The sequence below is a fragment of the Moschus berezovskii genome, chromosome 4 (assembly GCF_049115385.1).
Source record: "Moschus berezovskii isolate FMDL1 chromosome 4, NW_MosBer_1.0, whole genome shotgun sequence".
Lineage (NCBI taxonomy): Eukaryota > Metazoa > Chordata > Mammalia > Artiodactyla > Moschidae > Moschus > Moschus berezovskii.
In genome coordinates, this window is record NC_142463.1 from 80883933 (window position 1) to 80908190 (window position 24258).

General features: G+C 36.9%; 1 protein-coding gene across 3 annotated transcripts in view; it reads right to left on the reverse strand.

Moving 5' to 3' along the window:
- The window catches only part of OLFM3 (olfactomedin 3), a 46209-nt gene extending 36413 nt beyond the window's left edge, over window positions 1-9796 (reverse strand). Inside the window, exons 1-2 of one of the 3 annotated variants that reach the window (XM_088834880.1) lie at window positions 9651-9796; window positions 8688-8714 (exon numbers count right to left, since the gene is read on the reverse strand). In XM_088834880.1, the coding sequence (XP_088691006.1) occupies window positions 8688-8714; window positions 9651-9796 (173 nt within the window). Of the gene's footprint in view, window positions 1-2561; window positions 2579-8687; window positions 8715-9625 lie in introns of all 3 variants that reach the window. The other 2 variants (XM_088834879.1, XM_055402847.2) reach the window with 2 other exon arrangements.
- Between the last annotated feature and the right edge of the window lie 14462 nt (window positions 9797-24258).

Here is a 24258-nt window from a genome sequence, read left to right on the forward strand (position 1 = left end):
GCAGCACATCTTCATTCACTTACAACTTCCTTTTCAATGGACAGAAGGAGACTCTACCTTTTGGTTCCATATTATTGATTTTGATTGTGTATTATTGATTGTTGATCCTACACCACTCCCTGATGCTTTCTGTCATATTTGGACATTTTAATGCAACTTTAGAAGTATCTGCTAAATACTTAGTCACATACCTCCAGTCTTTCTGCATAAGATCTGTTAGTTTGTCTTTTTCAACACAAATGGTAAATAGTAATATATATGTATTTTTTCTGAGTATTGTTCATGTGTAATCTTCTGAAGCAAAATTCTCTCCCAGAGAGCTTCCTATGTATTGAAGGGTCAATTATTAATAAAGCTGGAAAGGTATCACATGAGAAAATAGGGTAGAAATAATTAGACCAACATTGTTTTGCAAAGGATATAGAGTCTCAGAGGAGTTAAAGACAGTATTTTGGCAGAGGCCAAATTACTCTGGCAATGTTGATCTTCCCAGATTACTTTTATGCACTTATCACCTGCCTCCCTAGAAGCTTATCTCAAAATGATGTTTCTGTTCTACTGCAGTCTGCCTCCTATTTATGTTTGTAATTTTACCCCCTGTATCTTCCTATAAGAAACTTCTTTCCAGGCAAATCGGTCTTGGTATATCCTGAAAGCATGCCCACCTAGATTCACACCTGCGTAACCATTTTGTTCTCCTACTTGAAATACCTCCCTAATAAACCTTCAGTTATTCAGCCCTTATGGTTTCCCCTTGGGATTCCCTGGTGGCTCAACTGGTAAAGAATCTGCCTGCAATGCAGGAGACCTGGGTTTGATCCTTGGGTGGGAAGATCCTCTGGAGAAGGAAATGACTGCCCACACTAATATTCTTGCCTAGAAAATTCTATGGACTGTCTAGTCCATGGGGTGGCAAAGAGTCAGACATGACTGAGTGACTTTCAGTTTCACTTTATGGTTTCCCTGGTGGCTTAGTGGTAAAGAATCCACCTGCAGTGCAAGAGACGAGGGAGACAACAGGTTCAGTCCCTCAGTCAGGAATATCCTCCGGAGGAGGAAATAGCAATCCACTCCGGTATTCTTGCTAGGAAAATCCCATGGACAGAGGACCCTGGCAGGCTATAGTCCTTGGAGGTCTCAAAGAGTTGGACATGACTGAGCAGCTGAGATTGAGACATGGTTTCAGCCTCTTCTGAAGGATTGTCTGTACTATTCACTAGGCATTTAATATGCATTGTCTAGTAGTATTATCTATCTTTCTTATGTCTTGTTTAAATAATTAGTCTATATCCAACTACGGGATATATTGGCTATTTCCTGTCTGCTATATTAATTACATTCTATCAAGTACAAAAATAAGTAACTCATTTTTGCCTAGTTATTTTTCAGAAGAGCTGTGCTTTGAGCATAGAGTCTGCATTATACAATCAGAAATTGTGGTTGCCTTGATGCAGGGCTCAGAGAGGCACTCTTTCATTCCTCCAACTGCTGAGGGTATCAGTGGCTTGACCCTTAACTGAGTTCTCTTTGGGGTTTGCTGAGGCTGAGGAATGCTGCCTGCTCAAGATTAGACACTATTGCAAGGGACAGCTCACATGCATTGACTTGCTAATGGAAGGATACAATCAAGGATGCCAAGAATCAGGAATAATAATTATTCCCATTTCACAGAAGAGAAAGTTAGTTAACCTGCCTAAGAATGTGCAGCTTGTATGTAGCAGAGTTTTGTATGAAGCAAGAGTGGTACTGCTCAATAGATTGAGAGCCACATGGATAATTTTAAATTTTCTAGTGGTCAGGTTTAAAAAAATAAAAGGATATAAGTGAAATTAATTTAATAATATATTTTATTTAACCCGATATATACAAATATTATTGTTTCAACATGTATAATCAATATAAAAATTATTCATGAGATATTTTACATTGTTTTTCCCCCTTTTTTGTACACCGTTTGAAACTGAATGTGCGTTTTACTCTCAGGGCATACCTCAATTTGGACTAGCCACATTCCAGTAGCCACAGTAGCTACCTTATTAGACTGTATATAGCTATATTGTCTTGCTGTTACTTCCAATGTTATGGCCATATTAATATGATGCTGAAAATCCAGATAATTATTCTTAAAAGTCAATCATATGGATACTGAAAAAACTACATAACAGATGTTACATAGACAGACTATCCGGTTTGCATCTGAGTTTCTTTTTCCTGTGAAAATACCAGATAAATTGGTGGGCCTCTTTCTAGCTAAGCTCTGACTAACTTCTGCAACTGGGATTTGAAATTCTTTGGCTTTTCTTTGCCTTCTCCTCTATGTTTTCCAGGGAATCAACATAAAAGGAAGTATTTCTTAAGTGATTAGTAGAAGAGAGAGATGAATTTTGTCTGTAAAAGAAGGTATTTAAAGATTCAGGCTGAAGGGAATAGAACAAGGGAGGATGAGAGAAGGACTGAGGTGGGGTTAGAAACAAGGAGGTGACCAGCAGAGAAATATTTTGCATAATGCTTGGTGTAATTGCGCTGGTGTGTTTGCATAAAAGTATACTGAAGCACTTTACTTTGTAGGAAGCAGATTCTTAAGCTAACTCAGCCAGGCTGAAGTCTTTACACAGAGCTGCTGTGGAATCTTCCGTCTTGGAATTTGCAGAACAGATATACTCTCCTATTCTCTCCCAGGCCATAGCTCATCACACACCATCAACCAACACACAGATTTTTTTTTTTCAAGAGCTTTAGAGATAATCACTACAGGGTGCTTAAAGTCATTCCAACACCCATCATGCAGAGGCTATAAATTTTAAACTTATGAAACTCAGATGTCATACCTTGTCCTTGGTCTGTAATGAAAAGCAACTGATACCAAACCTACCTTTTAATCTCCTTTTTCAAATAATTCATAGAAGTATCCTGTGCTGCCATTTATTTCTGGGGTGTTGGATTCATTACCATTTCTTTTTTTTTTTTTCCATTCCCCTTACTCCTTCTTTCTAGCATTTATGCCTGACTATCTGGTTAGGATAGAAAAAATGTACTTAGAATTATATATGACTAGGATAGATAGGATCTTAAAGATAGTCTTTTTTTAATTAAAGAAGAAAAAATGCAAAGAGATTATCTACAGAATGGGGATAGGTACAGCTTAGCAGAGTACTTTTAATGATATAATTAAAGGTTTAAGCTGAGTGACTGCATGGAACAAATATATCATGACACAGATCCTATAGTTTCAACTAAACTGCTCTTGACATTGGACACAAATCTCAAATGTGTCAGAAAACTAAGGCTTCTCACTAGAATGTGTTTAGCTTTTGTATAAAGGAGAAGGGGGCACCCAATTATAATACTAAAATATCTTAAACAGCAGTGCAAATACTGATTATTAAACCTGGCAGCATTAATATTGATGTTTGCTTGCCAGGTGTTTGGCTAACTAGTGAGGAGCTTATCACATCTGGGCAAGGTGTCAGTTGCTCTCTGGAGTGAGGGAAGCAGAAAAGGTGAGTAGAATTTGATGTTCATTTATCATTCTTCCTGAAGTGTCAGCTTAATAAAAATAGAATCTGGTCTTGTTTGTACGTTCAATTGTCTTTTAAGTATTATTGAAAAGAAGCCTGGCCTTATCTTTACAGAATTAGTTTGAATGATCTCAAATTTGGCAGCTTACCTCTTTGACAAGAAAAGGTAACTTAAAAGAGAAAAAAGCTAGTATAAAAGATGAGGGCTTGACAGTTGTGTGGGTTTGATAGAGATTTCTGTGTCAGGTTTAGTGATGAAGGAAGCTTTGTGAGTAGCTCTAGTGTTCTCATTTATGGCACCCATATTGGCATTGAAAAGAGGGTAAAAATAAAACCAACAAAGATCTCAGGTAGAAAAAGTTATATTTAGATGGGTTTTAGATACCAATGAGAAAAGACCTGCTCCCATTTTAACTTAAAAATGATTCCTCAAGTGTCAACATGAAACTCATGTAATAGTAATAGAAAACATTTATGGAGCTCCTAGTCACCAGTTGGCAGTTCACATGCATTACTGCCTTTGAATATCACAGTAACTCTATTGACCAGATGGTATTATTCTGCCCATTTTATAGGCGAGGAAACTGTTAATTTGAGACAGTAAGAAACTTGCTCAAGGTCATGATGGTGGTAATCAGCAGAGCTTGGATTTGCATACTTGCACAGTCTGGTATCAGAGTTTGAAAGTTTAACCACCACACTGCACCACCAGTTGTCTGAAATTCCCTTTTTTGTATGGTGAAGATGATTCTGATAGCATTTTCTGAAGTCCTGAGGAGCTGGCTGCTTGGACCTGGAGGGTGCAGGGGATTATTACTACCCAAAGCATTGCTATGCACAGTGATTACTGATGCAGTTCTCTTTGAAACTTTTGTGTTAATTAGAAGAACTAAATGAACTATTTAGCAGTTTTTAATATTACAAAACTCATAAAATATTTAAGAATGCTCTAAAGAGGAGAATTAAAATGATAATTTTAACAATCGGATTTCAAGTTGGGGTTTTTTGTTTATAATTTAATTACAAACCTATGCTTTATAAATATAGAACTATTACTGCACGAGAAGCTCTCAGAACTTCAAGGACTTTGTAACAGAAAAGAAAGATCCTGAAGACTGGGGTAAAAGTAAAAATATTGTATATATTTCAGCATATTTTTCTTTTTATAAAATCCCTTCTCGTATTTGTTTCACTTCTTTTGAACCACCTATCCTTAGGAATAAGCATCATCTTATTTATGAGGAAACTGAAATTCAAAGAACTTAGGCAATTTTTTTCCAACTCATCCGTTTAGTAAATGACATATATGGGACTTATACCAGTTTTTCTCCAGTTTTCAGCCCAGAGCTGTTTATGTTTATGCCTTGCAGATAAGTGCCTTTGTCCATTCACCAATAGCTGAAAAAACTGTCTGTAGAGGAGATGTACTCAGGCAGGTGGAGGGCATTATCCAAACTGTGGAAGCAGGCAGCAATTGGATCTCTACAGGAGTGGTTAGCAGTAGTCTTGACAGGACACAAGTGCAGGGGCAGGTGAAGGGACAGAATTCTGATCCTTTGAAGAGGACAGAATCAACTAGTTGCACATTACTAGGTCTTATGTTTTATGCTGAGTGCCTCGGCATTTCTTAAAAGTACAGACTGAGGCAAAAAGAATAAGGGCTTTAGCTATTAAACGTGGTGTACAGGCAGAAGAAAATAAAGTAGAAAAAAAATCTGTTTACTGAAAGCTGTTTAATTTACAATAGGAGATACCTGATGCATTAGAGGAGATACCTGATGAAAACTCCTTATAAATTTTCTGTCTGAGGATACGTTTGGTTTCGGATAATGAAATGTGGTTTAGCATGCTAATGGCTTTAGTTGTGGGGAGCAAAGAAATGCGAGGACAGAAATTACAGAGATGCTGACAGACCACGCTAAAAGAAGCTGTGTTATGGAGGATGTGTTAATAAAGATGTCACTGCATTGCAGTTCTCTTCCCATTTCTTATGAGACTAGTTGGAACTAAAATAAGAAATGTATATTCTTCACTCAAGACAACCTCAGAGCTCTAAGGAAAACAACTATAAATACAGAACAAACAGTAAAAAGACTGAAGGCATCATCAAAGTTACGTCGGTTGATCATTTCTGCTCCTATTCTGGAAATCACAATGACAGAGTTGGGAAAGACTTAGAAGTCGTACCTAGGACTGTCTTTCCACTCAGTGGCTCTTCTGTGTATTCTGCTTGTGTTTCCACTTAAACTCTGCATGATAGGAATTCAGTTTTTCATAGGCACCCCATTTCATTGGTGGAAACCTGAAGGACTGGATCTCTGTAATTTTCCCCTTTGGCCCTACTTCTTTAAGTACTTAAAAAGGAGTAAATCTACTCTCTTACCCACTTCATAATTCTACTCTACAAAGGCAATTATCACATTCTCTGTGTCTTTCAAGGTTTACCATTCTGTTCTCTCATCCATCTCCTTAATGTGTTTAGTTGGTCTTTCACAAAATGGACATTGCCTAGGGATTTGGGGGAGTAAAACAGTGGTACAAAACAGGGAAGTCAGATATTTTCGTCCAGAACTGAAAATAAAATTGGTGAGTTAAGAAAGTTGGAAAGCTTTGAGAGTTTGTGTTAGGGTAGTCTACTCATTTTCCAGAACTTAAAGTGACTGACTCATTGAAGTAGTTATTTGTGAGGAGAAGCTATTTGAAAATGTAGCAAAACAAATCACTTATGCCCACAGGTCCCCTCGAGGCCTCTTCCCACCGCAGCGGTAGGGCTGACTGAGAACAGCTGGTGTGAGCCGAATGTCCTCTGCTTATCTAATTGCTCTTTACCAGGTTCTTCCTGGTGTGGAATCCACAGCATGGGGGATTTCTCAGAAGCTCAGCCTAAGGGGGAAGTTACTCTGCATCAGAGAGATGTGCCAGAGGGAGCCTGAGCTTTTTCAGAGCCAAGGCTTTGCCTTTGCAGACACCAGCTCCTCCAAAGGCTGGAACAATTAGAAGGAAAAGAAAACAGGGCCAAAGAGAAGGATAAAGGCATGTTTCAAGATTCGAAGAGAAACAGAGAGAGCGCTTTTTCCCCTAATAAGGAGCTGTGTTTAACTTACTTACTAACAAAAATATCTTGGAAATTTAAAAATCTGTTTAAGCTTTTGAGCAATCAAATGTACACTACCTTTTTCAGAGGTACATGCCATAAAAAGACTTAATTGCCTTTAATGATTAAAACCCTTTGTATCTTATTTTTGTTTTTTAAGGTCTTTTGAAACTACCATTTTAAAGAAAGACCATATCCATATTTGTGTAAATCTGCATTTTTTGCCATCTGTGCATCCCACAGACTCTCATAAAACAAATTTTAAGACCTACACTATTTATTTATTTGAGCTGGTATCACCAACTCAATGGATAAGAGTTTGAGCAAACTCCAGGTAACAGAGAAGGACATGGAAACCAGGTGTGCTGGCATCACAGGGTCTCACAGAATTGGACATGACTGAGTGACTGAACATCATTTATTTATTTATTCATTCATTCATTTTGGGGGATGTTTCAGGCTTATACCATTTGTACCACCTAAAGTGAATACAGATAGAGTTTGAGAAGGGCTGGACATCATAGTTCTGCTTGCTAGAAAGGGAATTGTCTATTAACTTCCATCTAAGGAAGTGGAGTCCAGGGTTATAGGAACCCACATGAACTGGGTAGAGAGAATCTCATGTGGCACCAGGGTCCAGGAGGAGTAGGGAGAACAAAGCTGTGTGAGATGACTTCCCTGGCCAGGACTGCAGTCAGGTGGCTTGCTTCCACCCTTGGCTCTGCCATTAACCAGAGAGGGGAACTCTTTTTAGTTATGTACACATTTAGACTGCAAGTCAGTCCTCCCACTTGCAGAATAAGGAGGTTGGATTAGATCAGTCATATTTCCAGCTAAGCTCCTGAGAGTTTTAAGGTTCCCATGGAGGTATTTTGATCAGGGAAGGGGGTTGATTATGTGGGGAGGGAACAGATGGTAGAGGCCCATTAAGGCCTCTACCCATCATTTATTTTTTGACCCATAACCTGTTTTATATATTAGATTTCCACTTCAGGAGTCATTCAACAAATATTTATTCTGCAAGTATTACGTAAGATTTAATTAAAAAAAAAAAAAAAAAAGAGGCACCACTGCCAAAAGTAGTGCAAAAATAACTGGCCTGGATAGTTTCTAAGATCTTTTCCAGTGTTAACATTTAATGATCTTAATCTAGGAAATATATATTCATTCATTTTTCACCATAGGAATCCTGAGATAGGAGCAATTATCTTGTATAGTTAAGGTGGAGAAAGTACTTCTGTAAAGTTTGCCACTTCTGTAAAACATGCACATAGAAACACATACACACTCACTAGCATACACTTTTGCAACCTGATTTCTCCATTCTAGTGAATACCATAGTGTAAACTTCTCTGAATTCTAGTTTGGTTTTTGTCACTCAAAGAAGATTCAGTTGTGTCAGAACATTTGTAGGCTATACCAATATTTCATATTTTTCAACCAAGATTGCTAATCAGAAAGTAAAGGAATGGATTTACTTTAAACTCATGAAAGAGTAAGAAATCCTAAAAGAATCGTTTATGATTTTGGAAAGTTGATTCTCCTCCATCAACAACAAATAGAAGATAACCAAACCAATATCTATAGATGCAAAAAATATATATCAGAACCAAGTACCATGTTTGAAATATAATTTATTCATGAATTGCTTAAATGGTTCATTTCCTGAAAGAGTTAATTCAAAAACTAAGTAGTTAAAAATCACCAGGTATTTGAACATTGAAGATACTTGGTTTGGTAAATGTTAGTTTACATTTCTTTGTTTTTTTATATGCTTTCTTTATAACTACGAGTAATCCCTTTTACACCCTTCCTGCCACACACATCACACAGGGAAGGAGGGCATTCTCAGTCATGGAAACACTGAGGCAGCAGCAGTGACTGGAGGGAGGTAAACATGTGAAAGCAGGTCACAGTGTGCCTCACATGTGCTCTGCTGGTGCCCTGAGCACTGGGTGTAGCTGGCAAATTATGCAATTAATTTGATCTGACTCTACTCAGTTAATTATACATTGATTGATAGAGTGATTATTAGTAGTTGCAAACAGGTCTTGAAGGTGAATTCCTTTTTTTTTTTTTTAAAGTATCTGACTTTTTCTGATCTGTTGGAGTAGTTCAATGATAAAAACAGATAAAAAAAGTAAAGGACTCCAAATACTAATGATTTCTGTAATTTTTATTTGCTAACACAGAAATTGTTTTCTCGGATATTCCTTCTATTTTGATTTGTAAACTTCTATTTGACAAAACAATAGTTTTTATTTGAAACACTTTAGGGTATTGCTAACTAAACCATGTTTCATCAACTATGAGCCAAGACATTTGTTATAATGTGGGAAGGGTTAAAAAAAACATTAACGAGCAAAAACTACAGAAGTACAGGAGTTAAACTTGTGACAGGAGATGTCTTTATGAAACAATCCAGGGAAATGATTTTATCAAGTAAGTTTTCTGTTGTTCATGATTCTTAGCTCTCAAAAAAAAAAAAAAAAAAAAGGTATTTTTTGGTCAGGCCTTAAATTGTTGAGCTTTTATTATTATTATTATTATTCATTTATATTTAATAGAGATTGGTTTCTCTGACTGAATACATTTCAAACAGTCACAGGAATTGAATTCTGAAGAAGAACCGGTTATAGTAAAACTAGATTAGCTAGACTATACTCTGTAGCATACTCTGTAGGACAAATTATGAGGATTTTACATATGTTAAAAGACGTGAAATCATAAGAAACAAAACATACTTTGAAAAAAAAGAATCCTTTAAAGCCTCAGAATAATATAAACTAAAGCTTTTCATTAAGAATTTAATGAATCTAGTATTTCCTGTCACAGCTAATTTCTCAATCAGTTCATTTATTCTTTGATGTAACATTAAAGTGTTCATAAAATAATAGCCATGACTATAGGTACCACATAAATACTGTATTGTTGAAGTAGACCTGTGAATAGAGAAGCAAAATCTCAGCCTTTGCAGTTTATTAAAAAAAAAAAACGCCCACTGTTTTAATGCACTTAACTTCCCAAGACAGCCAAACCCACCGGAGTGACTTACTAAGGTATCTGGCGTTGATAGCCTCGTGGTGTTCAGTCCTACCAAGGATGGGAGAGTTTGGGACATCCAGTTTGAGATCATTGCCATGGTACTAAGCACAGCGCCAAGCTTCAGCAGTGGAAGGCTCATTGCTGTGGAGCTAATGAGTTTTCATAGTGACTGATTAAGATCCCGGTGCTGGGCTGGCAGCGGGAGGCGTGACTGCAGCAGCCACATCCACGGCATGAAAAGAGATCAACTTCCCCAGCTCTAATCACGCGGGAAAGCTCACAGAACCTCTTTCCCCCACCCTCTCGGGAAGTGCCCTGTTCTTCCTTTCCCTCCTTTACCGCATACTTTGCTGGATCATCACACAAAATATTCTTGATGGGGCTTGGTTGGTAATTTTTAGAGCATAAGGAAAAACAGAGAAGGAAACTTGAGCTTTTCCTGCTCCACTGTAGTCAGTTACCATGAAGAGTTCACTGCCTCTGGGATTTCTGTCAGGATAATCAGCTGCTCCTTATTCTTCATGAAAACAACAACAACAACAACAAAAACTCTTAAATGAGGTCTGTCACAGCACACGTTTCAAACTCCAAACTTACTGTCTACAGATTTCTCTGAGCATGGAAAAAGTGGTTTTAGACAAAACATGAAAATAAAATCTGCAAAGAATATCCAAGATCATTAGATACTGTGTAAGAAATTGTTATTTTTTTAAATCTAGTAGCCTAAAATTAGCACTGTTGCTTCTTAAAAGAATTGTCAGAGATTAATAACTACTGCCTGTGGAGGACATTGCCCTAGAAAAGGCAGCCTTGGAAAAAAGCTTCTGATGATGAAATTTCATAGGTTTCCAGTTTTGCTTTCATGAATGAATGCTTAGCAGCTTCACAGGCACACAGCAAACTCAGTTAACTCTATTTTCACCTTGTGCACAATGACAGACTAATACTGGAAGTCTATATCATGAGAGAACATTAAAAAAGCACAGGGATTGGCTTCAGGGAATCTTAGGGTCTAATTCCTTGTTCTCTTTTAGTTAGTCGAGTGACTGACCAGCGAATTAAAACTCCTCAGCTTCACTTTGTTTTCCTTCAATGTATAGAGGTTGAATTCTCTGCTCTCCAAGGCCTCTTCTAGCTTTAAAATCCAATGATCTGTTTATTAAGAGTTATGTCGGTAAGTGTGTGTATTGAGTTTGGGCTTATGGGTAATTTTAATATATTCTTTTTACAAATACTACAAAATTGCCCACATCTAAATCTCAGGTCCCAGATGGTATAAATCAGAGGCCCCTGTCTTATATAATATATGTGATTTAAAATAAAAATGCAGAGAGAAGACATGAAGAGAAATATGGCTGAACAAAAATTAAATGAAAAGGAATCTTGTAAAAAAAATATGTTTTGATTCCTTAGGAGAATTCTGGAATTATTTATATCTAGAAAGACATATATATTTTCTTCAACAGTTTGGCAGAAGAAATAAAGAATATATCTTTAATAAAATTGAAATTATATATATATATTTATAGAGTTGTGTGCCTTTATCCTTAAAAACAGCTTTAAACTAGGGTGAGTACTGAGACTCCTCAAATCTTCCTTGTGTTTATTATCCTGAAATCCAGGCTACTTTTTTCCTTCAGAATATATCCAGATGATTTCAGTTGGCTCTTATTGTTTAACCACAGTGACCAGAAAACCAAATACTTCTTATTTTTGTCTTTTTCAAAAATTGCATCATATGGTAAATTCAACATAAAAGTACAATAGTTTATATATTAAACATAATATTAAATAACAGAGCATTCATGGAAAGGACCATGAAATTTTACATTATTATTACAATATGGCAGTAACAAAACATAAAGTAGATTCACAAATCTAATTCTAAAAAAAATTACCTGGTAATAAAAGGAGAAGAATGTCTTTTCAAGAGCTTAATTTACAAAATTGAAAACTAATATACATGCAATTACTGGATAATTTAATATGCAACATGTCAGATGATAATTATACTTATTAATGAACTATCAGTCAACAAAATAATAGCATCCTTAGAAGACTAATAGTATGAATGTCAGGGGAAATAGGTACTCTTATTTGCAAATTAAAGTGAAATGAAGAAAAATACAATGTAATTGGAAGCCTTCTTACAGTTTCCCAGAAATGCAAATACCTGCACTGAAGAACTAAAAGAAAACAATAGTGAAACTTTATGATTTGATGATGTTTATAAACAACGTAAAAGCCATAATGTGTTTTCAGAAAAACAGATTTAAAAGACACACACTGAAAGAAAAAATGCTTAAATTATGATAATTGTTAGTTATGGAAAATAAAAATAGCTATGATTTGTTAGGGTTAAACAGTTTGCATTTCTCTCATAATCTAGTAAATTGATTATAATTTCCATTTTATATGTTGAGTTCTCGTCTGCAGATGGGGGGAGCTGAGTTTTCTATACAGATGTAGCAACCTGTGTTCAGGACTAGAAACCCAGTGGTTACAGAAGTTCTATTAATACAAACATGGTGTGAATGCTGATGGGGTACGTAGCAAGAAATGAGACTGGAAGTACTAGCAGTTACCAACTCCCAGGTCTTCAGGGTCAACCAAAGATATTTGGATATTATCTTGGATGTAATTCAGGAGTCTTAAGCAGGGCTGTGAAGTCATTAGTTTTGTGTCTGAGTTTATTACATTGGCAATTTTATGATTTGGGATAGGCAGATGGGGTTGTAGAAACAACAAAGCATATTAGAGGTAAGAGCATCACTTTAGGAGCATATTCTCGTAATTTGGGCAGGAAGTGATGTCCTAGAATACTGTCAGTGGAGTTCAAAAGGATGGATTTCATAAAGAACTGGGGTGATATTAATAGCACTTAGTGGTTAAATAGATATGAGAAGTCTAGGAGAAGAAGTTGCTTGGGGGAATTTCCAGGTTTGGGAATTGGGTGGTGAATGTTGCTCTGCTACTGCTAAGTCAATTCAGTCGTGTCTGACTCTGTGTGACCCCATAGACGGAAGCCCTTCAGGCTCCCCCGTCCCTGGGATTCTCCAGGCAAGAACACTGGAGTGGGTTGCCATTTCCTTCTCCAACGTGTGAAAATGAAAAGTGAAAGTGAAGTCGCTCAGTCATGTCCGACCCTTAGTGACCCCACGGACTGCAGCCTACCAGGCTCCTCCATCCATGGGATTTTCTAGGCAATTGTACTGGAGTGGCTTGCCATTGCCTTCTCCGATGAATGTTGCTCATTAAGGTAGTAATACAAGTAGAAGTATGAATTTAGGGAAACAGTAGATTTTATTGTTATACACTAGATGTTAGGTGGTAGAGAGAGTCCCTCGATGGTGAGTTACCCACATACGGAGTTCAGAAAAGAGTTACATTTCATTAGACCATGCAAACTTAATGACCTAATAATAATAATGTGTCCTACTTAAATAACAAAAATGGTTAATTTTGGAATATAGTGTTAAAATTACTAACAATTTTATTTAGACTTTAATTCAGACAATCTCTAGATTTAATTACATATACATAATTTCCTATATACTTTTCTTTAAAAATAGCAAAGTAAACCATACATTCCTGATCCTATTTTCTCTTCATTTATTTCCCCTATTATTCACTATCCTTTTGCAGCATACCTTCTTGAGAGTTGTCTGTATTCAGTATTTTCAATTTATCTTTCCCTAGTGAACAAAAACTTTCACTAATGGCAAGTTTTTGTTCATACTTCTCTGCTCCACTCGATACCACTTTTATCAAGGCTAAGGATAATACCACCTTGCTAGATCCAGCAGTCAGTTCTTAGTTCTCAACTTTCTTGACCTATGAAAAGCATTCGTCAGACTGTTACTTTCTCCTCCTTGAAATAATTATTTTTGTTTTTTTATTATTAGATTGTAATTGCCTTATAATGTTGTTAGTTTCTCCTATATGACAAATCAGTTGTAAGTATACATATATCCCCGCTGTTGAGCCTCCCTCCACCCTCCCACCGCATTCCACCACTTGACATGAAGGATACCACATTCACCCAGTTTTCCTTCTACTTTCTGACAGCTCTTTCTCAGTCACTTTTGTTGATGCTTCTTCATCTATATGCTAATGACTCCCAAATTCATTTCTTCCTCACAAACCTCTCCTATCAATTCAGACCTGTATATCCAATTATCTACTTGACATCTCCACTTGGATGGTTAATAGACATCTTAAATTGAACATGTTAAAAAAAAATGAGCTTCTGATATGCCTTCCTGCTCTCTAGTGAACAAAACAAAAGAAATAAACTAAACAATTATATACATGCGATCATTCCTAAATTCTTCTTTATTTCAGTTCCATAGTTGAAAAGTTAGATTTCAACCTTAACTTTTTCTTTTATTTTTCACATCTTATCAGTTTCATCAGCAAATCTTTTCATCTCTACTTTCAAAATGTACCCGACATTCACCGTTTCACACCACACTTATTGCTACCAGGCTGCTCCAAGTCATCATCATCTTTTCATCTCGTTTGTTACAAGAGACACCAGTTACTGACCTTGTATCACTTCAGTCCTTTTGTAATCCCCTAATCAAAGTGATTCTGTTAAGTTATAAGTCAGATTCTTCTGCTTTAAGTTATTTACTAGATTCCTATTTCACCCTGGTTAAAGCAAAAATGTTTAGCATGATCTATAAGGGTCTGCATAATCTGTTTTCTCTTACTTCTCTAATCTCATTTCTTATAACCCTTCCCTTCATTCTCTTCAATGGAGTCACTCTCGTTCTTCAGGGATGCAAGATAATTTTCTACCTCAGGACTTTTGGAATTGCTCTTCTCTGGTGGAATTTGTTTCTCAAATGTCTTCTCACTTCCTTTCTGTTTTAATTCAAAGGTCACTTTCTTATAAGATCTTTGCTGACCATGCTGTCTCAAATTGCTACACTTTTCATCTAATCATTTCATGTTATCCTTTGCTGATTTGCACTTTTTTTCCCCATAGAACTTACCACAGGTTAAGATCCTATATAATTATTCATCTTGTTTTTCACTTGGTTTCTCCCCGAGAAATAAAGCTCCAGGAAAGCAGGAATGTTGCCTATTTTGTTCACTGGGGTATTCTCTATGGCTAGGAGAGTGCCTAGTACATGTCAGTACATGCCAAGTAAATGTGTGCACAAATTAATATACTACTGTTTTGTCCTTGAACTTCCCTCATGTTAAAAGGAGACCCTTTCAAATGCAAAAATTGAAATCGAGAACCCCTCTATTTTTTGCAAAATAAGCTGGAGTAATATTATTGTGTTTTGCATGTGTGTGTTTGTGTGTGCATAATGAACGTATACCTGAGTATAAAGATAGTTTATACTTAAAAGTTAAGAATGCTTTTTCCTTCCAAAATCGAGATTTAGAATGCAAGCACTTCTGGTGTAAGCCAAGAAGTACTGTTTCTAACTCATATTCTGACTTCTCCTGATAAGCCTCAGGTCACTGGAACCCTAAATAAATATGAAAGCAGTCTTCTTTTCCTTTTGCCTTTGGCAAATGAAGTTTGTCTCTGATAACATAGGGGGAGATGGAAGAGACTGTAGGCTATGGAAAGGATGGGTTTAAATAAAATGAATTGGAGAAGATGGAGATCTGAGTGTCCATTCACTTGACTTCCTTTCATTTGTCCCTTGGCAATCAATTAGGGACCACTTGTGGCTCCTGGAATTCAGTGCTTTGCCATTCTTGCCTTGAGGTTTCAGTGATGTCTTAAAAGTGTTCACTGAGAAAGAATGAATTGAGTGAAAAACATTAGCAAAGTTCTCTAAAGGAGGGATTTCTGTCTTCTCATCTTTGCCTTCATCTGTGAAGCTGACTGATGCTGTATAAGCCCGGGGGATCCTCTGTTGGCAGCTGTTGTTGCTACTTCAAAGGAGAAAAAAATGGATGTGTGGGGGAGGAATATATTCAGGGCAAACATGTTTTTTTTCCTCTGACTTTCTACTCAAAATTGAAGAAGTGAGAAAATATAAATCCAGGATTGAGCTAGAGGGAAGGAGAATACAAAGTGGTGCAACAGATAGCCCCTCAGACTTTAAGGCAAAAGACTTAAATTTTGCATCATCTTCCTCATTGCCTTGCTCCAGGTGTTCTACTGGGAAATTAAGAAATTAAACTGAATTTCCTATATAGTCCATTCCATGATATAGTGCCATATTTAAGAGCTCAGGTTTGATCTTTGCAGTCACACAGGCCCTTCCTTACTTTCTGCTTTGACCCTACTAGACTAGATAGCTAGCTGTGTGACTGCCCAGAACCTGTGTATAAATTGGGTATAACAAGAGAATCTGATTCCTTAGGAATTTGTGGGGATGAAATAATCATCTACATATATAACCCTTATCACAAGACCTGGAAAACAAGGGGTTCGCAATCAGTATTTGTCATCATTATTCTAGTGCAAAAGATGTTTATCTTTTCCCCACATTTATAGAAGAAAAAATAGAGACAGAAATTGTTAGAAATGAGGAAGTGAAGATCACCAAACTTTGTATAAATTACCGATAGAAGGGTTTAGATGTAAGAGTTTTAAAAGTGGAAAATATTCTTGATTCTAATATGATTGATTCAAAGGGAATGACTGCTCACAATATCATAGAAAGGATCTAAAACACATACATCCCATAGGCCAGCTTTGAGGAGCTTCTTATTTAAGCCTGTCTGCCTGGCACTGCTCTTAGAACTTCATTTGAATGAATTCATTTGATTCTCACACAAGGTCTATGAGGTTGGTATAGTTACTATAACCAGTTTGTAGATGAGGACCTGAGATACTGAAAGGTTAAGTAAGCTCGCTGAGGTCACACAGCTAATTAAGGGCAAGTTCAGCATTTGAACCCCAGCTGTCATGTTCCAAGTATGCTCTTAAGTGTTACGCACACACACATTCACATACAATAACAGTATTAAAGCAACTACTTATTTCAAATTTTATCTTTTTTAAATAATCAGGATTATTTGGGGGAAGCATTGCAGTGAAGTTACTGCATGATCTCGGTAAATGAATAATTAAAGCTGAACATAAAAACTAAAAGTAACATGTTTTCACTTATTGAGTTCATCTTTGAATGTGACAGAGCAAGGCTCTCATCAGGGAGACACTGACTCTCAGGTAAATGTTCACTCCCTGCTTCATTTTCTTTGGAATCTATTTTCAGATTTTTCTAACTTACCCAGCTTATGAGGGCAAACAGAAGTGTCAGATTATTGCCAAAAACTTTTTTGGAAGAAATTGTTTAGGAAGAGAAATCTCAAAAGAGGTTGGAAAATTGCCTGGTGATCAGAAAGAAGACTGTTCCAGTGGTAACATGAAAGAATAAAATTGGGTCTTGAGACGTGCAATTTTCTAAAAGGCTGTTGTTAAGTTGTTTCGTAAAGCATATCTCCCCTTGACATTTGAAATGTTTAGCTGGAACTAAAATTCTGGTAGTAGTAAATAACACTGAACCTCAGAATATAAGAGAAGATTACATTTGTAGCCTGCTTTTTAGCAAATTCACAGAAATAGCAGGAGCTCTGGATAGCATATTAAAAAGCAGAGACATTACTTTGCCAACCAAGGTCCGTCTAGTCAGGCTATGGTTTTTCCAGTGGTCGTGTATGGATGTGAGAGTTGGACTGTGAAGAAAGCTGAGCGCCGAAGAATTGATGCTTTTGAACTGTGGTGCTGGAGAAGACTCTTGAGAGTCCCTTGGACTGCAAGGAGATCCAACCAGTCCATTCTAAAGGAGATCAATCCTGGGTGTTCATTGGAAGGACTGATGCCAAAGCTGAAATTCCAATACTTTGGCCACCCCATGCAACGAGTTGACTCACTGGAAGAGTCTGATGCTGGGAAAGGTTGGGGGTGGGAGGAGAAGGGGATGACCAAGAATGAGATGGCTGGATGGCATCACCGACTTGATGGACATGAGTTTGAGTGAACTCCGGGAGTTGGTGATGGACAGGGAGGCCTGGCGTGCTGTGGTTCATGGGGTCGCAGAGAGTCGGACATGACTGAGCGACTGAACTGACTGACTGGAGAGTTAGTTTATATGTAGCAGCATTAGCTACTTATTTGTCAGCATTGTTCCATCCTCAGTATGTGTAGTCAAGTTTGTTTTGTAGTTTTTCAAGAAAGATCCAGCAGAGAAACATAGTTCAAGGTAAATGTCTAAAGATCTGAAAATTGAAACATCAGGCAGGCTTTGTCATTGAAAGTTTTTTCATAGAACTGTCATAAGAGTTATGCAGTTCTATGAAAGGCGGTCAGAAAAACGGTTAAGGCCAGGTCATCAAAATAACCATCACATAAATGATGCTGCACAAACTCATTACCTCGTTCCCTTGTCCTTTTTGTTTCAACACATTTAAGAACTACTGACTTTGTAAAAACAGTTTTAAGAGGGCATAAGTAACTTGACTTAGAAATAGCTCCCTTTGTGAATGCGCATCTAAAAGGGGTCCAGTGACATATGTATGAACTTGACAATGGACAAGTAATAGAAAACAGTGTTGATAGAGGTTGTCTCTTGTTATTGAAATCAAATTCTTTTTTCTGCTTCTTATTTTTTTTTTATTCTCTCTGTATTTCCCAGCCTAATTATGTATTATTTTATGGTAATTAATTGTTGATAATGAATTTCTGATTATAAATTATTGTTAGAAAAACAAGCAGAAGTATGTCATTATTTGTCATTGACTTTTAAAGACACTGATCTACTAAACATTTATTAGGCATTCAATATATTCCTTGGGCCAGAAAGACTACTATACTGAAAAATGCAAGATTGATTGGGTACAGCTTCATCTTTTGGGTAATTTATCAATCTGGGAATGTAACAGAGTATAAGCAAATATGTACAGATGAGCTAAATAGTTCTAATCTTATAGATGTACTGGAGGAGTAAAAGAAAAGGAGATGGTACCTTATAGTGAAATGGTTAGGAAAAAGATAGTGCTTGAACTAGTTTTAAAAGTTTAACTCTTAATTCTCTAAAATTTTCACTCCAGGAAATGGACAGTGTCATTTACTATGGGCCGCAAAATAAAATTTAAGTCACAGGAATTTTGTTTTATGCTTCAAAAAGTAGAGAATTACATTCTTTAGCCCTTCCTTTGACAATATGCACCATCTGTGCTAATACTTTACATTTTTACCTCTCTTCCAATTAATAAACCCATTATATTTACCTAAACCATAACAATTTAGGGCTGCTGAGTGAAAAAAGAGACTAGAAAAAGTGAACATTATTGTGAAAACAGCATTTTCTCTGAGAAGGAGGAGACACAATAGAAATATCAAAGGTCTTGAAGGACATTGAATTATCAAGAAAATTGTATTTAAAATTACATACACATGTCAATCAGCAGTAATTTGAATTCTAATATACATAATCTGAATCATAAAGCATATGGCTGAAAATGTAATTCTAGTGTAGAGGCTTCTTGTCAAGTGTCTGCTAAAAGGTATGAAGACACAGTATAGCATGAAGAATGTTGAGATATTGCCATTATTGAAAGTAGATCATCTTTGGGATGTATTCTCTTTCCCCCTCCCCCCTCCCTGCTTTCCTTTCTCCCTTTTTTCTCTCTTCTTTTCATCTTCCACTCTCCTGTGATTCTGATGTGTTCCCTAGGCTGTATGGCTACAGTTTAAGCACAGATAATCCTAGTATTTTACACTTCCAATTTGGAAGTTTTATGTTTTACCTGTCTACTCATTCAACACTATGTAAGAAAAAATAAAAGTTCCTTTTTCTGAACATTCATGCATGCTATCACCGACTCTATGGACATGAGTTTGAGTGAACTCCAGGAGTTGGTGATGGACAGGGAGGCCTGGCGTGCTGTGGTTCATGGGGTGGCAAAGAGTCGGACACGACTGAGCGACTGAACTGAACTGAAAGCTATACTTGACCTCTTACTGTGATCCATAAAGTTTTCAAGAAGTTATTGAACTTAAAGCTGGAGATTGCTCATAACTTCTGTTCAAAATGTATGTCATTCATGTGCACCTCATTAACAGCTTTTTCTTCTAAGAGTGATTCAGAAACATGCCTATGATAAAATATGTCCTTTCTTATATAGTTTGCCTTTCAATAATATATTAATATCTATCAAAATACATGTATAAGTTAGTATTTTCTATAAAACTTGCATTTAGAATTATTTGAGGAGCAGTGTTTATTGCATGGTGAATTACTTATGCATTCAACAGGGATTTATTGATCAGCCTCTGTATGTGTGTGCATGTTAAGTCATTTCAGTCATGTCTAAGTCTGTGTGACTCTATGTACTGTAGCCTGCCAGGCTCCTCTGTCCATGGAATTCTCCAGACAAGAATACTGGAGTGGGTTGCTATTTGCTTCTCCATGAAATAGAGTATTGAAGAAAAAGTGCTGGGGAATCATCTAGAACAGGACTAAATGTTAAGGTACATATGAATCACTGGGGGGTGGGGATCTTGTTAAAATGTAAATACCTTCTATTTCAGATGCTGAGAGCAGGACCAGAGGTTCTACATTTTTAACAAGCTCCCAGGTAATCAGAAGTGGCTGATCTACAGACCGCTTTGAGTAGATGGGGCCACGGAAGCCAACCAGAGACAGTAGAACTAAGTGAAGAGCTGATGTTTGTGGACACATTCTGTGTGATGAAGGAGGTGCAACCAAGGCAAGAAAAAAAGGTCAAGTTCTGCAAGAGAGGGGAGAGTGAGGATTCCCAAACAAAAATTTCTTACTGAAAAAAACAGGTTGAAGAGTTCCCACCATCCAGACAGTTGTTAGCAGAAAGCAGACATTTAAATTTAATACATTTTAAATGGGTCCTAATATTTCTTAAAAGTAAAGTTCTAGTGAGAATTTTATCTTGAAAAAGAAAAATTAACACAAAATATCTTAAAATTATGGAGATATATTAGCATGGATAAGAATAGATGAATAATATATGTGTATGAGATTATTATTTTTTTATATCTTATCATTTGGTTTCATAGCACAATCATAAAGAGATTTGTTTTTGCAAAACTCTTCAAGGAATTCCCTAGCTTTTTCAGAACCTCTCTTGTTCCTTTGATGTGCAAATCATTGTCTTTTAAAGAGCTCATTCTGTAATTTCTGTCTTCAATTGTTAAAAGAAATAAATTTGCCAGTTATTGTTTAATAATTCCTATGTATTTTATCAGGACAGTTCTCTCGTAACACTTCCATCACTGCCTGAAATCATGATTTCATGATTTTGCATGATCTTTTGCATGATTTTTATTAATTTCTCTTATATTTGCATTGAATAGCTTTGTATAGTTGCCATATCTAAAAATAAGTGGCCCTTGATGGATGCTATCATTAAGCAGTAAGGGATATTTTAGTAGGATTTGAGGGTTTTTGTTTTAAAAGTGGCCATAATTAGTAAATATTTGCGTTTTGATTGTTGTTGCTGCCTTATACAACTTCACACTGGCAGAACTTGGGTGACATGAACTCAGAGTTGACTAGACACTTAGCATAGGCAGTTACCCATGTACTCTGATACTGGGATGAGTGGAATAGAAAAGGATGATGTTTTCACATAATTTACTCATTTTACGGAAATAGTGGGGCTTCCCTGGTGGCTCAGTTGTTAAAGAATTTGCATGCAATGCGGGAGACCTGGGTTCGATCCCTCAGTTGGGAAGATTCCCAGGAGGAAGACATGGTAACCCACTCCAGTATTCTTGCCTGGAGAATCCCCATGAACAGCGGAGCCTAGCAGACTACATCCATGAAGTTGCAGAGTCAGACATGACTGAGCGACTAAGCACAGCACAGTCTTTTAACTATATCTAGAAAGTTGATGCATTGTGTTTCAGCAATTATGAAAACTGAAATGTGTTCATTTGATTTGGTTATATTCTCATCTACCCAGGGAGGAAATAATCAGGAAATATGTGGAGTTCTGGTTACTGCCTGAAGGTACCAGTATTAGAGTCTTACTGAAGGCTCCAGGACCCCAGGAACATACTGGGCCCACAGAAGTTTCAAGCTAAAGGAAAAACCTGAAAAGTTGCTGATTGGCGGCTAAACAAAAATGAAACTTCCCACGTGTTAAGGGTTGGGAGGTGGGGATACCTGGATTCTAATCCTAGTTCTTCATTTAAATTTAGCAGTCTGGCATACCTTAGTTACCTTTTTAGCTCCAACATTCTCTGACTCTGTGTGCAGAGTGTTAAAAGCATGGGTTTTGAAATCATATAGACCTGGGTTGGAATCCCAGTTCTGTCACTTACTTTGTGATCCTGAGTACTTTCTGAAACTCATTCTACTGATATTTAAATTAAGGACTTTAATAACTACTGCTAGAACCTATCTGATAAAGAACATCCATGCCATGTATATAGTCCAACAGAGTTAGGCTTATTAATTTGTCACATCAAGAGAGGTGGCACACCAGGATAACCATGGAGCATCTCATCAAGTAAAGGAAGGAACAGTTTTAAATAGGACTTGAGGGAAGGATAGAGTTTACATAGCATTTAAATAGAGCAGAATTTTGATAATGCTAAAAAAAGAGCAAGGCTCTGATGTAAAGCACTGAACATGAAGACTGAGTTGAGAAGTGGACTCTCAATTCTGTTTCCTTGGAAACTACAAAGTTAGGATGAATGCTAAACATGGTGTCCAAAAAAACCTTATCTAAGTTTTGTACCTGGGTTGGAAATAGCGGCTGCTTCTCAGTGTCAGAGTTGCTCATATCCTCTAGGCAAGAGTGGATTGTTTCATCTTTACTGATTTGATTTCAAACAGCTAAGTTTCTGGTAGTCTGTGGTTTCAGCAATCCAAGTATCCTGACACTACCTCCTCCAGGAAAGTAACAAAAGTCGTTTTTAGAGGTTGACTCATGAGCCTGTATTGAAGTGGGCTATCATGCCCTTCTCCAGGAGTCTTTCCAACCCAGGGACTGAATCGGGGTCTCTTAAGTCTCCTGTATTGGCAGGCAGGTTCTTTATCACTAGTCCACCTGCAGAACCCTACTAATAAAATTAGACAATGCATATGAAGTGCTAGGCACAGCTCCTGTCCTCTAAGCAATTATTATAGTTATTAGTAGTAGTAGGATTGTTTAGCTGTCCTTTCTCACATAACCTTCCCATAATAAAATTGGCTGTTGATTTTAAAGTGCCCAGTCTTTCGTCACTAAAACACAACTTTGAAAACCTAATCAGTCAATAAAGGGATGGAATCTATTGTGACCTTATGAGCCCAATGCCTTGAAGAGACATCTGGATGCAGTATCATCACTCATTGCCTTTGAAAATATAGATTTCCTGCCCAGGCCTGATCAGAAATGCTGCTCAAGGGGCTTGGAATGGAACATATATTTGTACTTTTCAAAAATTCCTGGTGTTGATATCTAGCCAAAATTTCAGAAACATTCAAATAAGCAATTGAGCCCAGGGAAGCATCATCATAGTATGTACACTCTGATGGAGGGATTGGGGGCAGGAGGAGAAGGGGATGACAGAGAATGAGATGGCTGGATGGCATCACCGACTCGATGGACATGAGTCTGAGTGAATTCCGGGAGTTGGTGATGAACAGGGAGGCCTGGCGTGCTGTGATTCATGGGGTCACAAAGAGTCGGACATGACTGAGCGACTGAACTGAACTGAACTGAACTGAAAGATTTAGAACATCAAAGAGTATGGCTTAAAGATCATCTAGTCCAGATTTCACTTAATACTGAAATGCACTTTGCAACATCCTTGATACTAGCATTTTTCATCCAAGATACTTTCAGTGTTGGTAAAATCAATCTTACACAACTAGCTAATTTGATATTAGATATGTCCTACTATGAGTAAGACCTTGTTGCCACTCATATGCTGTTGACCATTTTGGTTCTGCCTTGTGTTATACCAACTGAGAGGTCTACTTCTTTCTGTTATGATATGGCCCTTTAAAATAACAAACTCCCTAACCTTGCCGTTTTTTCAAGTAGAATATGCCCAGACTTTTTGACTTTTCCTTTTATGATATGCTTGCAAGGCTTTTACCTTCCTTTTATTCTTATCTGGACAAACTCCCGTTAATTAATATTACTATGCTCAGAACAGAATGAAAGTCTCTGAAATATGCCACGTTTGTCTGACCATCCTAGATCAGAGAAGAATAAAAAGGCTTATTGATATATGTTTTTCTTTCGCAGGATTAATGAAATTTATTGCAATTTAAATATATTATCCTTCCCTCAATGAATTTTTAGTGTAACTGACTTAAAACATGTTTCACTCTAAAAATTGATGTTTATTAAAGTCAAATCCAGTTTGAGAGAATATGAAAATTTTGCACCTATGATAATCTATATCTCAGTGGTGAATCAAGTTAAAATTTTCTCATCAGTCCACAGGATGATTTAAGAAACATTGTATTTTTAAAATTCCTTAAGAGTCACTATGCTCAGATTTCCCAAATAGCTGATCTGCAGAGAATTTCAGAGTCTTACATTCTGGATCTCCAGGCATCTTGCTGATTGAGAAGTGGGCTGCATCTCAGTGGGGAAAACAGCTTAGAGGCCACCAGTGCTTTTTCTGTTTTATGGCTTTAA